This window comes from Ascaphus truei, chromosome 6, assembly GCF_040206685.1.
Source record: "Ascaphus truei isolate aAscTru1 chromosome 6, aAscTru1.hap1, whole genome shotgun sequence".
Classification (NCBI taxonomy): Eukaryota; Metazoa; Chordata; class Amphibia; order Anura; family Ascaphidae; genus Ascaphus; species Ascaphus truei.
Genome location: NC_134488.1, coordinates 21,490,859 through 21,503,940, shown reverse-complemented (window position 1 = coordinate 21,503,940; position 13,082 = coordinate 21,490,859). Strand labels below are relative to the sequence as shown.

The following is a 13,082-nucleotide window of genomic DNA, read 5'->3' as shown; positions in this document are numbered from 1 at the left end:
ATGCTTCACATGAGGGTATTTTCAGATGATGAATAGAGACCTGCTTCCCCCCCCCCCCATCCCCGCTAACATGGTTATAGCATGTATAAGGTGCATTTATTGGATCCTAGCAGTTTTGCTGAAGGTCACAGAGGTCATGTGCAGTGGTTTATTTGATATGTTTGTTTGCTTATATAGCACAGTTGGTGTACACAGTGCTGTGTGTCAGACGTTTGTGTCCCTTCCCCAGAGCGCTTTCTTTTAGTGCCCGAGGCACACAGAGATAGTGACTTTCTCAGGGTTACAGGAAGAGCTGACACTGATTCAGACCTGGCCCATATACTTCAAAGGCAGAGTCCTTTAGCCCAGGAGCGCGCACACTTTTCTCCCTGTGCCCCCCAATATGCTGTCTCCCCCCCCCCACCCCCTGTTACCTTGGCTCCGGTGTCAGATGATGCCGCGGGGCCATGTGATGTCACATTGTCATGGCGACGTGTCGCTGGAAGCCAAGGTAAGAGAATTTAGAGGCCTCACGCGGTCCCCCTGCTTTTAATCTAAATGCCTTCGGGAAGCGTGGGGCCTCTGTAAATGCTGCACCTCCCCCTGGAAAATCTCACCCCCCCAGCCCCCATTTTGCGCACCCCTGCTTTACCCCAGGACTCCTGCACCATCTTCTAGCCAACTTGTCGAACCATCAGTTTCCCTGTCTCCTCTTAGGACATTGTTTTCTAGATCATGGGGAGAGCAGGTAAATATGATAACATAAAGAACATATAATAGTGCAATCTGTCTGTGACAATATGTGGACTGAATATGTGAATCCACAGGGATATACTCGCATAATAATACTCCCTGTTCTTCTTTTTAGCATGTCCTAAATCAGTGGCAGTAGTGTGTAAATACTTGTCAGTCTTGGAGTGGGACAACCTTTATAAATAAAGTAGTGGACCCGATAGTGCAGACTTGTAAAAAAAAAAAACCCTATATCAAGGTAAAACGGTATAACAAAAAGCACAATCACATGGTGTCAATTCAATAAAAGTGTTGTAAACAGTTTCAGGAATGACGGCGCTCTCACAGCCCCTCTCCTTAGCGTTCTCCGCGTCTGTCACAGGCAAAACCCCCACGGTAAAACGCGTCGTGAGCTGCTGTGGGAAACAGCCCTCACTAAAATAACTGATGACCTCCATGCTGCCAAAGACAGAGGTCATTACACTCTGCTCATATTACTCGACCTCTCTGCAGCATTTGACACCGTGGACCACCCTCTTCTCCTTCACATTCTCCATACTCTTGGTATTCGGAACAAAGCTCTATCCTGGATCTCATCCTACCTCTCCCATTGTACTTTCAGTGTCTCTTCTGCCAACACCTCCTCCTCCTCTATTGATCTCTCTGTGGGGGTACCCCAGGGCTCTGTCCTGGGACCTCTTCTCTTTTCTCTGTACACACTCTCTCTAGGTGACCTAATAACATCTTTTGGGTTTAATTATCACCTCTATGCTGACGACACACAAATATACTTTTCAACACCTGACCTTACACCTGCTGTACAAACCAAAGTTTCTGAATGTCTCTCTGCTATGTCATCCTGGATGGCCCTCTGTTGCCTTAAACTCAACATGGCTAAAACAGAGCTCTTCATACTTCCTCCCAAACCTGGCCCTACTACCTACTTCCACATTACTGTTGGAACTACCATCATTCACCAAGTAGCCCAAGCACGCTGCCTAGGGGTCACACTCGACTCCTCTATTTCACATTCGCCCCTCACATTCAAAACATTTCTAAAACCTGTCGCTTTTCCCTCCGCAATATAACTAAGATACGCCCTTTCCTCTGTTGCTCGACTGCTAAAACTCTGACTCAGGCCCTCATTCTCTCCCGTCTTCATTACTGTAACCTCCTGCTGTCCGGCCTTCCTGTCTCTCACCTGTCTCCCCTACAATCTATCCTAAACGCTGCTGCCAGAATGTAGAAAAAACAGGATATTCAGCGCTCGTGCTGTATGATGGTGTGGATGATCCCTTTGCAGCATGTACATAAAGCGTCTCCCCAGAAACTCTCAAATCTAGGTGAACCCCCCTTAAAAAAGGGGGGAGGGCACCCTGAAATACAAGATAATAAAAAATGCACAAATGCGCACCAGGGATTAGTGGAAGGTAATTTATTAAAAATACACACAAACTCTGAGGGGATCCAACCCCACCTCAGAACAGCTGGACGGCTAAGTACTACCCAGGAGAACACCTGATGGTGACTAAACCCTAAGCTGCACAGTATACAAATACAGTAAAATTTATATAAAAACACATGAAAGAAAAAAACAAACATGAAAACAACCTATCAACAGATTTGTATAGAAACCGCCATAAGGTTGGGCACTGGCAAGGGGAAACGGACTCTCACACTGAGACAGTCAGCAGACTCGCGGTGTCTGCACAGGATCCGGATCTCGGCACCGCGGAGATGGAAAAAAACGCTGCTGTCTCCTGCAGGCTCCTCAGTACCCGACTAGCACCCTCTCTATCCACATTTAAGACCCACCTTAAGACACACTTGCTTAAAGAAGCATATGAATAGCACTGTGGATATTCTGAACACATGGCACATAAAGCTTGGCCCCCTGCAGACGCACTAACCAGAACTCCCTCCTACTGTCTCTGTACGTTCTCCCTACCTACCAATTAGACTGTAAGCTCCTCGGAGCAGGGACTCCTCCTCCTTAATGTTACTTACAGTATATGTCTGAAGCACTTATTCCTATGATCTGTTATTTATATTATCTGTTATTTATTTGATTACCCCATGTATTACTACTGTGAAGCGCTATGTACATTAATGGCGCTATATAAATAAAGACATACAATACAATACAAGGACGCCGACATAGTGCTGCTTTTGATGCTATTCACCATCTGGGGATTCAACCCGTAAGTGCGGGAGTTGCCTGTGAGAGACGCGGAGAACGCAAAGAAGAGGGGCTGTGATAGCACCGTCGGGCCTGAAACTGTGTTCAATGCTTTTGAGTTGACGCCATGTGAATATATCAGATTTATACCGGTTTATGTTGATAACATTTTTTTTACAAGTCTGCACTATTGGGTCCTCTACCTTTTTTGTAAAAGTATTTACACACTACTGCCACTGATTTAAGATATGCTAAAAAGAACTGGGAATATGTGAGTATGTCCCTGTACATTCACATATTCAGTCCACATATTGTCATAGTGCAATATGTCTATCAAATATTTGTTTTCATATTGGCCTGTACTCCCCATGATCTGCAAAACAGGATTAAAAAAGCAATTTACACAAGGGTGAGATGTAATCAACATATCTGTGTATTTGGTTGGTTATTTATACACCCCCCCCCCCCCCCCCCTCCTACATGTGTATGGATTTTTTTCACTTGGAATTTCACTTTGTATCACTTTTTTATATTATAAGTGAATACATCACTAAACACAATACACTGTTACTGTTGGCACTTTAGTATTTGGTATAAGCGCCTCAGCTAACTTTTCTGTTTCTATCCTATTAGGACGTACCAGCTTTTATGAGGAATATGGCGTCATCCGTGACGTCATCCAGAACCACCTGACCGAGATCCTGACCTACGTCGCCATGGAGGTTCCGCTCAACCTTAGCAACTCTGAGGTCCTTCGAGAAAAGCTGGAACTACTGGGGTCTCTACGCAACCTTGAACAAAGCAGCACTGTGATTGGTCAATACCTGGATTACCTGCCGCAGGTGAGGGAAGAGCTGGAGAAGGGGACACATTTCTTCAGTAACACGCCAACCTTTGCAGGTGAGTTGTAAGCGAAATAAGCCTATCACAAATTACCCCCGGAGGAAGTGATACAGTTCACAAAATGCACCAGGGAACGAAAAATTAGGAACATTTGTATTATGTAGGTTTACATATGTATTTAAATTCTCAATTAAATCTATGGATATTTATAAGGAAGCATCCGGAAGTCGTATCATCGAATAATTGGGAAATTATCACAAATGTAAAAACAACCATTAATGGTACCTTGAGCTAAAAAAAATATATATATTATTTTCCCTTTACCCATTATAGTGGGTAAAAAATAATATAGATAATTGGAATAAAAAAAGTCTTCTAAAAAAAAAATATGAATACATTATTGCACATTCCTATCTTTTCTTTATTAGAGATATATTATTTAATGCAGAAATATGACCGTAGTAAGAAGCATTAATATGTATGCAAAAAATATCAATAAAGAATAAGAGATTACCAACAAATATTTTTTTAATCTATCATAATACCATATTAAATTGAAAATTATTTTCAAATTGCAGATTTAACATAATAAACATTTATTTTTATATGAAATGACTTTTTATCAAAATGTTCCGTTGGCCACAAAAACACCATTATAAAAAACGAATTTAAAAAGGGTATGTTTTGCACAGAGTAAAGCCAGATCATTACATTACACGCGTTCTGGGGAAATACATGCTGATCAGATATGTCTTGTTCTACAATTGTATCTGTTTGGTTAATGATGGCATCAAAATAACCTTGCAACCAAGAACACACATGACTCGCCGTTTACCTGCAGATATAAAGCTCCACAAATAGTCTTATCACAAAGCAGATTAGGTAAAGGGCCGCCAAAGCATGTGGTTGCCATGGGAACCAACAAAAAAAAAACGTTTTAAATGCTCGTATTTGTCCCAGTTTTGTTTAAAGCCTCCAAATAGCCAACATTGAACACAACTCTATAATTAGTTCACGTTGATCAGGCGGGGCTGCCCCTTTGCAGTACCAGAGTGTATAGTGGCAGTGGTACGCTTTTATAGATACAGGAGGTAGTTGGCAATAGTATAGATATTATTGTGTATATATTCAATTCCCATTTATTTTGTTGTAATGTAATTATGGAGCCATGACTTGGCAAACCCGACAGGGCAAGAAACTAGGTCATAAGAAATGTAATGAGAAGCGGTAAAAATTTAAAAAAAACATAATTAGTTTTTTTTCACAGGACAGGTCAAAGGTGAACTTTTAACCCGTAAACGTAGATTCCACAGAGGAGAACCGGTGCCCGGCCGAAGGGGGCAACGCTGGACGAAGTGACCATTTGAGAGGTTTATTGTTTAAAAACCATGAAGATGGAGTCCTGGCACATCCTCCAACATGTTTCACACATAGGGGCTTTTTTTTTAAACAATAAACCTTTCAGAAGGTCACTTTGTGTCCAGCCTCCTTCGCCCGGGCGCCGGTTCTCTCTGTGGGATCTAGGTTTGTTGAGGGCAGCTGCAGCGCAGCGCGCTACCAGGCAGTGAGGTCTGAGTTTGTGTTGGCGACCGGCTACTACCATACAGTGCTTCCAAATTCAGCAGGATTCTTTACTTGGGAGTTCGCCGCGCTGAAGCAGTGGTTGTCTGTCCTCAAGATCGTGAGTGTGTTTAACACAACATTATGGTGCTTTTTTGCTAAGCCAGTTGTTAGCCGTTACGCATTATTTTTGGTGTTGGTTTGGGTTCAGTAGAGCACATATTGCTTTCGTTCCCACACGGCATTCACTTTTGCCCTGCACCCCTCCCCCCCCTCCTCCATGGTTAAAGGGGAGTTAGTGACTTTATTACATACAGAGGGGACAGGCATCCCTACCACAAGCACATTATAAGGGACCACAGCATCACAGCATTGTATATTAAAGGTTTCTGGAGCACCGGGTTGGTGGACTAGTCCATAGTTCACTACCAAACAAGCTTTTAAACCGTAGTCTGCACTTATTTGTTTGAAAAATGATTGATGTGATAACAATCGACTTCAAATAAGAGAAACACTGATAGGAGATCACTTCCGGAGAAAACTGAAATCCTACTCACGAAATATGAACAGTAAGGCCGCAAGTAGCAGCACCAGCTGCAATGGAGCCTCAGAGTGAGAACCGATGGAGAAGTATCACAGGGCGTCTGCAGACCTCAACCGCTGGCACCGCGTGACCCCGCTGGCGCGCTCACATACCCGCTGTTGCCGTCGCCGCCGGATAACGCAATGCGCATGCGTCGTGACTCGGATTCCCTGATGTATCCTGCGCATATAGCGCTGCAGTGGAAAGTCACTCCAAAGTCTTTAGGAACTCAAATGATGGCAAATAGAGGCAATAGAGCCAACCTATAACTAGACCAAATCCACACAAGTGATCAGCACAATGTAAGGAACTACCCTACGCGTTTCATGACACTAAGTCACTTCGTCAGGGGCATTCTCCCCCCCCCCCCATTTCTCTTTCCCTCTCTCCCCCCCCCCCTTTCCCTTCCCCTCAACCCACCATTGCACTAAACCCATAGCTGCTCTTTCTAATATTTCTCAGGCTTTTGAGAGCGAGGAATTCTAAAAAGACTCGCACTTGGCTCACAAAAATACTTGCCAATATAACGAGCTCTCTTAAACAAATGCAATTCTAATGGCAAAATGAATTCATTTTTAAATGTAGTCTATTACGTCAAGAAACACAGAAGACATATCACACCGCTCACTAATTTTAGTTTAAATGTTTTACTTAAATCTATTTATATCATAAATGGGTGCTACCTATGTACAATAGTTAATAGTATTAACAGTTGGGTGAAGATTGTGACGCATCACAAGATCACTCACAGAGTGTACATTTATGGTGCACACCACACTAAATATTTTTATTATTTGTGAATATATAAAGTGAAACACAAAGGTGAAAAATAAAAAATAATTAAAACTGACACGTGGTATTAATGTAGCTGATTCCTGCTCAATTGTATGTAGGTAATGATTATGTGATTACACAATACTATATAATATATGGTACAGAGTACAGAGTGTTATGCTGCAAGGTATATGATTTTCATCACTAGCTACAGGGACTCCCGAGTAAAATTTGACAGCGATGTTGGAGCTGTGCTGTTTGATTTCAAGCAGCGTTCATATGGTAGTTTAGTTGATTAGAGAATTCGCTCATTTGCTTTGCAAACATACCTCTGAGACAAAACTGTTTATTAGTGACTCTGGAGTTTGCATGGATGTTAGTCCATGTGTTATTTTGTTTCACTCTATGTATTATCCATCTAGATGCTGGGGCATAGATATATGAGCTTGAGTGCCAGATTTCAGAGTTATTAACTGTGTGCAATACTCTTGATTTATCAACTTGAGCAGGAGGATAGGTTAACACCATATTATAGTATTGTGTAATCACATAATCATTACCTACATACAATTGAGCAGGAATCGGCTACATTAATACCACATGTCGGTTTTAATTATTTTTTATTTTTCACTTTCACCTTTGTGTTTCACTTTATATATTCACAAATAATAAAAATATTTAGTGTGGTGTGCACCATAAATGTACACTCTGTGAGTAATCTTCACCCAATTGTTAATACTATTACGTCACGACCCTGATTCTGTTTCCCGCATTGTTGACACGTTTTGATGATTACCGTAATTATGCACACACCTCATCCCATTATTGACTTCTTCGTAAGAAGGGAGGCCCTGTGAAAACACAATGACGCCATCGTCAGGATCTTATGGAAGTAATAGCACAACCCAGTTTACAAAGAAATTGGAAAAAAAAAATTCAGCCCTACAGGTTTTAAGGGGCTTTTCAGTATCCTGCAGGCACCTCCTACATTAAATGTGGTAAGCTGGTGATGGTTTTCTTGAAAAGGGTATCAGTCACAAAGATTTAACCTCTTACACATGTCGCTACATTTGCTTCTGTTTGGTTGCTGTACAAATAGAATTAAAAGTACAATCTGTTCTTGTTACAGGTGTGCTGGCCCATATTGACAACGTGCGGTGGGAAGGGGTCCCTTTCATCCTCACATCAGGAAAAGCTCTAGACGAGAGAACGGGATATGTCCGTGTTGTGTTCAAAGACGACGCCTTCTGTATGCAGAAAGAGGCGAACAGGACGTCTGTAAGAAGCCCTTGCAAACCCAAACAGATTATTTTCCACATTGGGCACGGAGATCTGGGCTTCCCTGCAATCCTAGTGAGTCGGGGGCTTTTCAAGCCAAACCTGCCAACCAGCCAATGGCAAGAAGCGTCTGAGCTTCCATCCCTGCAACTGTTTGGTCAACCACTCTCTGATTATTACGTGTACCGCCCCGTGCAGGAGAAAGACGCTTACTCCCTTTTGCTATCCAACATCTACTTGGGCAGGAAGAACTCGTTCATCACCACCAAGAGCTTGTTGGCTTCCTGGAATTTCTGGACTCCGCTTCTGGAGAGTCTGGATCAAGTGTCACCCCGGATGTACCCTGGAGGCTCAGATAATGGTCACTTGTTGGACTTTGTAATGAAGGATGGGGGTTTGCATTTTGCTGCAGATCAGCACTTGGAGGTGTTGGGCATGGGGCAGAAGGCAGATACATTTGGAGTTGCCCAGTCTAAGTTCCTTGGCAGCCCACTGGTATCTGATTGGGCCGAGCACCTGATACAACAGTTGGCGCACAATATACAGGAGGCAGCTGAGGAAGCAATAAAGCGATCAGGCAGCTTCCACCTGGCGCTGTCTGGAGGGTCCAGCCCTACGGCTTTGTTTCAGAGGCTGTCCCGGCATCATCACGGCTTCCCATGGAAACACACCCACTTGTGGGTGGTGGATGAACGCTGTGTGCCACTTACAGACCCGGACTCCAATTTCGGCAACCTGGAGGAGCATCTGTTGCAGCATGTGAGAGTCCCCTACTTAAACATTCACCCCATGCCAGTGCACAGAAACCAAAGGCTCTGTGTAGAGGAAGACCTGGGCACAGAGGCATACACCCAAGAGATCTCGGCCTTGGTAGGCAATGCCAGCTTTGATCTAGTGCTGCTCGGCTTGGGCAATGATGGCCACACAGCCTCCATATTCCCTGGTGCCCGGGATGGGGTAGAGGGTGATAAGCTTGTGGTGTTTACGGAGAGCCCTTCCAAGCCTCACCAGAGGATGAGCATTAGCCTCCCTCTTATCAACAAGGCCCGTAAGGTCATGGTGTTAGTGCTGGGGAAGGGGAAGCATGACATAGTAACTCTGATCAGCCGAGTAAAACAGGATCCCAAGAAGTGGCCCATCACAGGGGTGAATCCCACTTCTGGGAAGATGGTTTGGTACATAGATTACGAAGCTCTGCTTCGGTAAAACACCTTTTTGTGTTTTTCCATCCAAGTGCCTTTCTTACTTTCACTGGCCCCATAGGATTTTTATAGAACAGAAGACATATCTATATGTCCGAGTGAGGATGGGACTGAAAACAAGCAGATTCACCGCAAAACACAGATCTTCCTACAGCCTAATATGCACACCGGACTGTTTTGTTTAACCTCTTTGCAGGGCCGGTTCATCCATTAGGCGGCTCCCGGTTGCTTAGTGGGGGTATTTCCCAGATCTCCCAGAGCTGGGAGAGAGCTGGGACATTGCTAGGGGGCCGGGCAGTTTCCTCCATCCTGATTGGCTGCATTGCCCAGCAGCAGTCAATCAGGAAGGGGTGTAAGGAGCCTGGGGGCAGGGCTAAGGGTGGAGCGGAGAGAGGCGAGTCTGTGTTTCCTGTTCTGTGTGTGTTTGTGGCAGGGGAAGAGAGAATGATACAGCGGGAGTGGGGTGCGGGGAGGGGAAGGAATGGCAGAGAGAGGGCAGTGGAAGAGAATGAAAGTGGGAGGGAGAGAGAATGACTGAAGGTTCATTTAGGGCGTGAAATACTCTTGCACCAGTCCTGCCCCTTTTGCTTCTGCAGGATGTGCAATGTATTGTTTTGCTGGCTCCTTTAATAGCAAAATGGTTAAGATGATATTCAGCGCCATCATAAAAAACAGACTATCTGTTACACTGGACCCTGCCACAATTTGAATGGTTTGACCATGAATAGGTTAAATCTGCAGTGTGATGGAATCGAACTACCTCTTATCCGTTCCAAATTCCATACCCTCAAATTTCAGACTTGCCGGCATCTGAAACCACATTCCCAATATTCATCGCCTCACACCTTTGCCTAAATACCAATATGAAGATGTTCAGTAAGTCTCCTGTTGGCAGTGGTTGAAGTGTGGTGGTTCCAAGTGTTACGAGAACCACTCATCTCCACTTTCACTTTTTTCTTTTCTATTCCTATAGGATAAATAACACAACTTTTCAAATCGGGTCCACAGGATTTTGCTGCCTTGTCTAACCGGAGTGTGCTTTCCTGTGATTGCACACAATGGCACTTCCACTATTTGATATTCATAGCCAGATCTAAACCTGGTTGCTACTCAGGATATCAATGTCGCTAAACCACTGTTCTTGAATAATCAAAAGTATCGAGCCACTAATGCATCAAGACAGGTCTACTTAAGTTTCAACGTTTCCGAGAGCATCGGACATAGGGATTGTAATACTGGATGACCATAAGGTCTGTTTACTAATGTGCGTTAACAGTTATTGGTCATGGTCAGCCATACGCTTGGTTGGACATTAGCAATCCGTAATTGCTATTGTGCTTTATTAAAAAGATCAATTTGTATTCTGAAGTTCCTGTGCCTTTTCTGTATCCAAGCTGCCTTTTTATGTATAAGAATAAAACATGTTTTTCTAGCTTATCCCAAGGCGCACGAATGCCCTGTGTTGGAGTCTCCAACATAACTGTATGTAACAAAATAAGGAAACTGTGCTGAAGGACTAGTAACTGTTTAAAATAATGAAGAAAAAGGGTAATGAATCTTTGCAGGTAAAGCATGTCACCACACTATGATCGACTAAAAAGCAACATACCCTAGATAAGTTTTACAATAACTTTATATAGTACTGTTCTCCCGATGGGACTCAAAGTGTTTAAGCAAGACGGGAAAATAGTATATATTTATGAAGCAAAAAGACTGACACATTTCAAGCTTACACTGTATATATTTTCTGTCTTACTGCTTTGATACACTTATGTATCTTTATTTGTTTTCTTGTGTGGTTCATTTTTTTGTTTTTTTTGTTTGTGTCCTGACGTCTCGTTCTGTTCTCCGGAGTATAATACAATATAAATGTAATATAAATACACCTGACTGCTTTTAGACACACGGTGGCGCCCTTTTACCAAGTATCAGGCTGAAGGATATACAATGGTCATTATTAAAAAATACAAAAATAAGAGTACTTTGAACACATTGGACTATCTTCTGTAATTGGTCTCCGCCTAGGGTCTTTTGGAGAGTACCTGTTTTGAGTGGATGTAGGAAACTCCTAGTGATGTGCTCATTGGCTCCTAATAAGTAAAATAACATTCTTCGTCATTGGTTCAGTCATTTCCTTCCGGTGTAAAGAATAGGTCTGGGCATTATCACAGTGGGCTGCATTCTGGGAAACCGGGAGTACATAATTGGGAGTCAGAATTCAGAATCCATGTTATCTTCACCTCTGCAGTGCTGGAGAGGACCTGCAAAAAGTGGCAAAGTGATTTAGCTTATCCTAAGGTACGTTTTAAGGAGTCAAAATATTACGAGTAGGCGGCTGCTCTAAACATGTCATCTGTGAGGATCTTTGATTGGGTAAAACCCAGACATTTGATAGTCCAGATCTGACTTCATAGCTCTGCTCGTCTTCACTGGAAGGTTATAGTTGATCAGTTTTAATAATGATCCAGTAAAAGGGTGGCTGACTTATTATAGTCTACACTGATGTAGGTGCGCTAATAGCTGAACCATAAATGAACTCATCCTCATAGTTGAAACTTATAACTCAGACCATTCTGCCTTTTTTTTCACTACAGAACATTTAAAATCCACTCCTGGACCATTGAATGGCCCGAGTGGTCTACCACACCCTCTGGTGGATATTCAGTGCCCCCTCCCCTCTTTCAACCCCCCTGTTACAAAAAAAGGAAAAATATTTATTAAGGTAGTATGTTGAGAGAATTCTACTATATCTGTAATGTGATGTATCAATGCCTAATAAAAAATGTTTTTGGGGAAAAAAAATCCATTCCTGGATACTTTTTAGGGGCCTATTCTATAAGCTCCCATTTGGCTGATCGCATTGCGTTCGGCCGAAACCACCCATTCAGGTCAATGGGAGTTTTCTGCTGATGGAGGTGCGATCGTGTGCTTCAGAGTTTATAGAACAAGCCCCTAGCTATCCGTTGGGGTATGCAAGCACAGTTCTGCCTAATTATTTTTTGTTATATGTGGAGCACATATGTCCTTAAATATTTTTTTTTTTAACTATACAATATCTTTTTATTTCAATATTTTTTTTATTATTTTACTTAAATAAATGAACATCTTAGCAGGACTACAGTACCGTGGGTGCTTCTAACCCTGAACACTTCTACAATCTTAACATGTAGCAATTCATATTTATCCTTATTTAGACATTTTCGGAACCCACTTTGCTGTCTGATTTGGAGGCGGATTAAACATGGCAAGTTTTGTGAACCAGACATTTCGAAGTTAACATTACAGGATGGACACGCACAATTCTTTTAGCACAGTGGCGGTCATCATAAATCATGCTATTCGGTCAACGTGTCTCACTAGCTATGTTGGCAAGGACTGCAAACTTTGAGCCTTTTTTAAGCCTATTAGGCCAACATTAAGCCACTTTGTTGCTGGTAAAGCCCAGCAGAACAATGCAATGCTCTCTATTCAGGACTAACTAAATTAATATTTTCTAATAAACCTGTTGCTAATTGTGACTTTAGTCCTATTTAATTTGTACCAAGCATATGCGAAGTGATAGGATGTGGACGTAGGAACGCAAAAGACCATGCCGTGTCTCAAACTCTGACTTGGCAACAGAAGCGTGTTTGCTTGTCCACACGTGACTTGTGCACGCATGCAGGTCTATATATCATTTTTCTTTTTTTACAGCCTTCAAAAAGAGCAGGCATTTCTATAGTGAAACGTGCTACAACAACTTGCTAAGTCTGCATTAGAGAACGCCCTCTTCTTTTTTCTAAATACCAAGTCATGGCAATGTTACAGTGAACTTCCTTGTACATGTCCCTTGTTCATATCTGTAGTGACACATAAGGAAATGGAGAAGATTATGAAAAAGCCTGCAGAGAAAAGTCTCAATTAGATACAAATTCAACTACAGAATGTTCAGGTGAAAAATCTAAACGTTCAG

General features: G+C 42.7%; 1 protein-coding gene across 4 annotated transcripts in view; it reads left to right on the top strand.

Annotated features, from left to right (window-relative positions):
• LOC142496731 (GDH/6PGL endoplasmic bifunctional protein-like) overlaps positions 1-12,645 on the top strand; it is a 34,474-nt gene extending 21,829 nt beyond the window's left edge. For all 4 annotated transcript variants that reach the window (XM_075603593.1, XM_075603594.1, XM_075603592.1 and 1 more), the window contains 2 exons: positions 3,524-3,790; positions 7,780-12,645. In XM_075603593.1, the coding sequence (XP_075459708.1) occupies positions 3,524-3,790; positions 7,780-9,134 (1,622 nt within the window). In that variant the 3' untranslated portion in view covers positions 9,135-12,645. The remainder of the gene's footprint in view (positions 1-3,523; positions 3,791-7,779) is intronic.
• Positions 12,646-13,082: the final 437 nt, after the last annotated feature.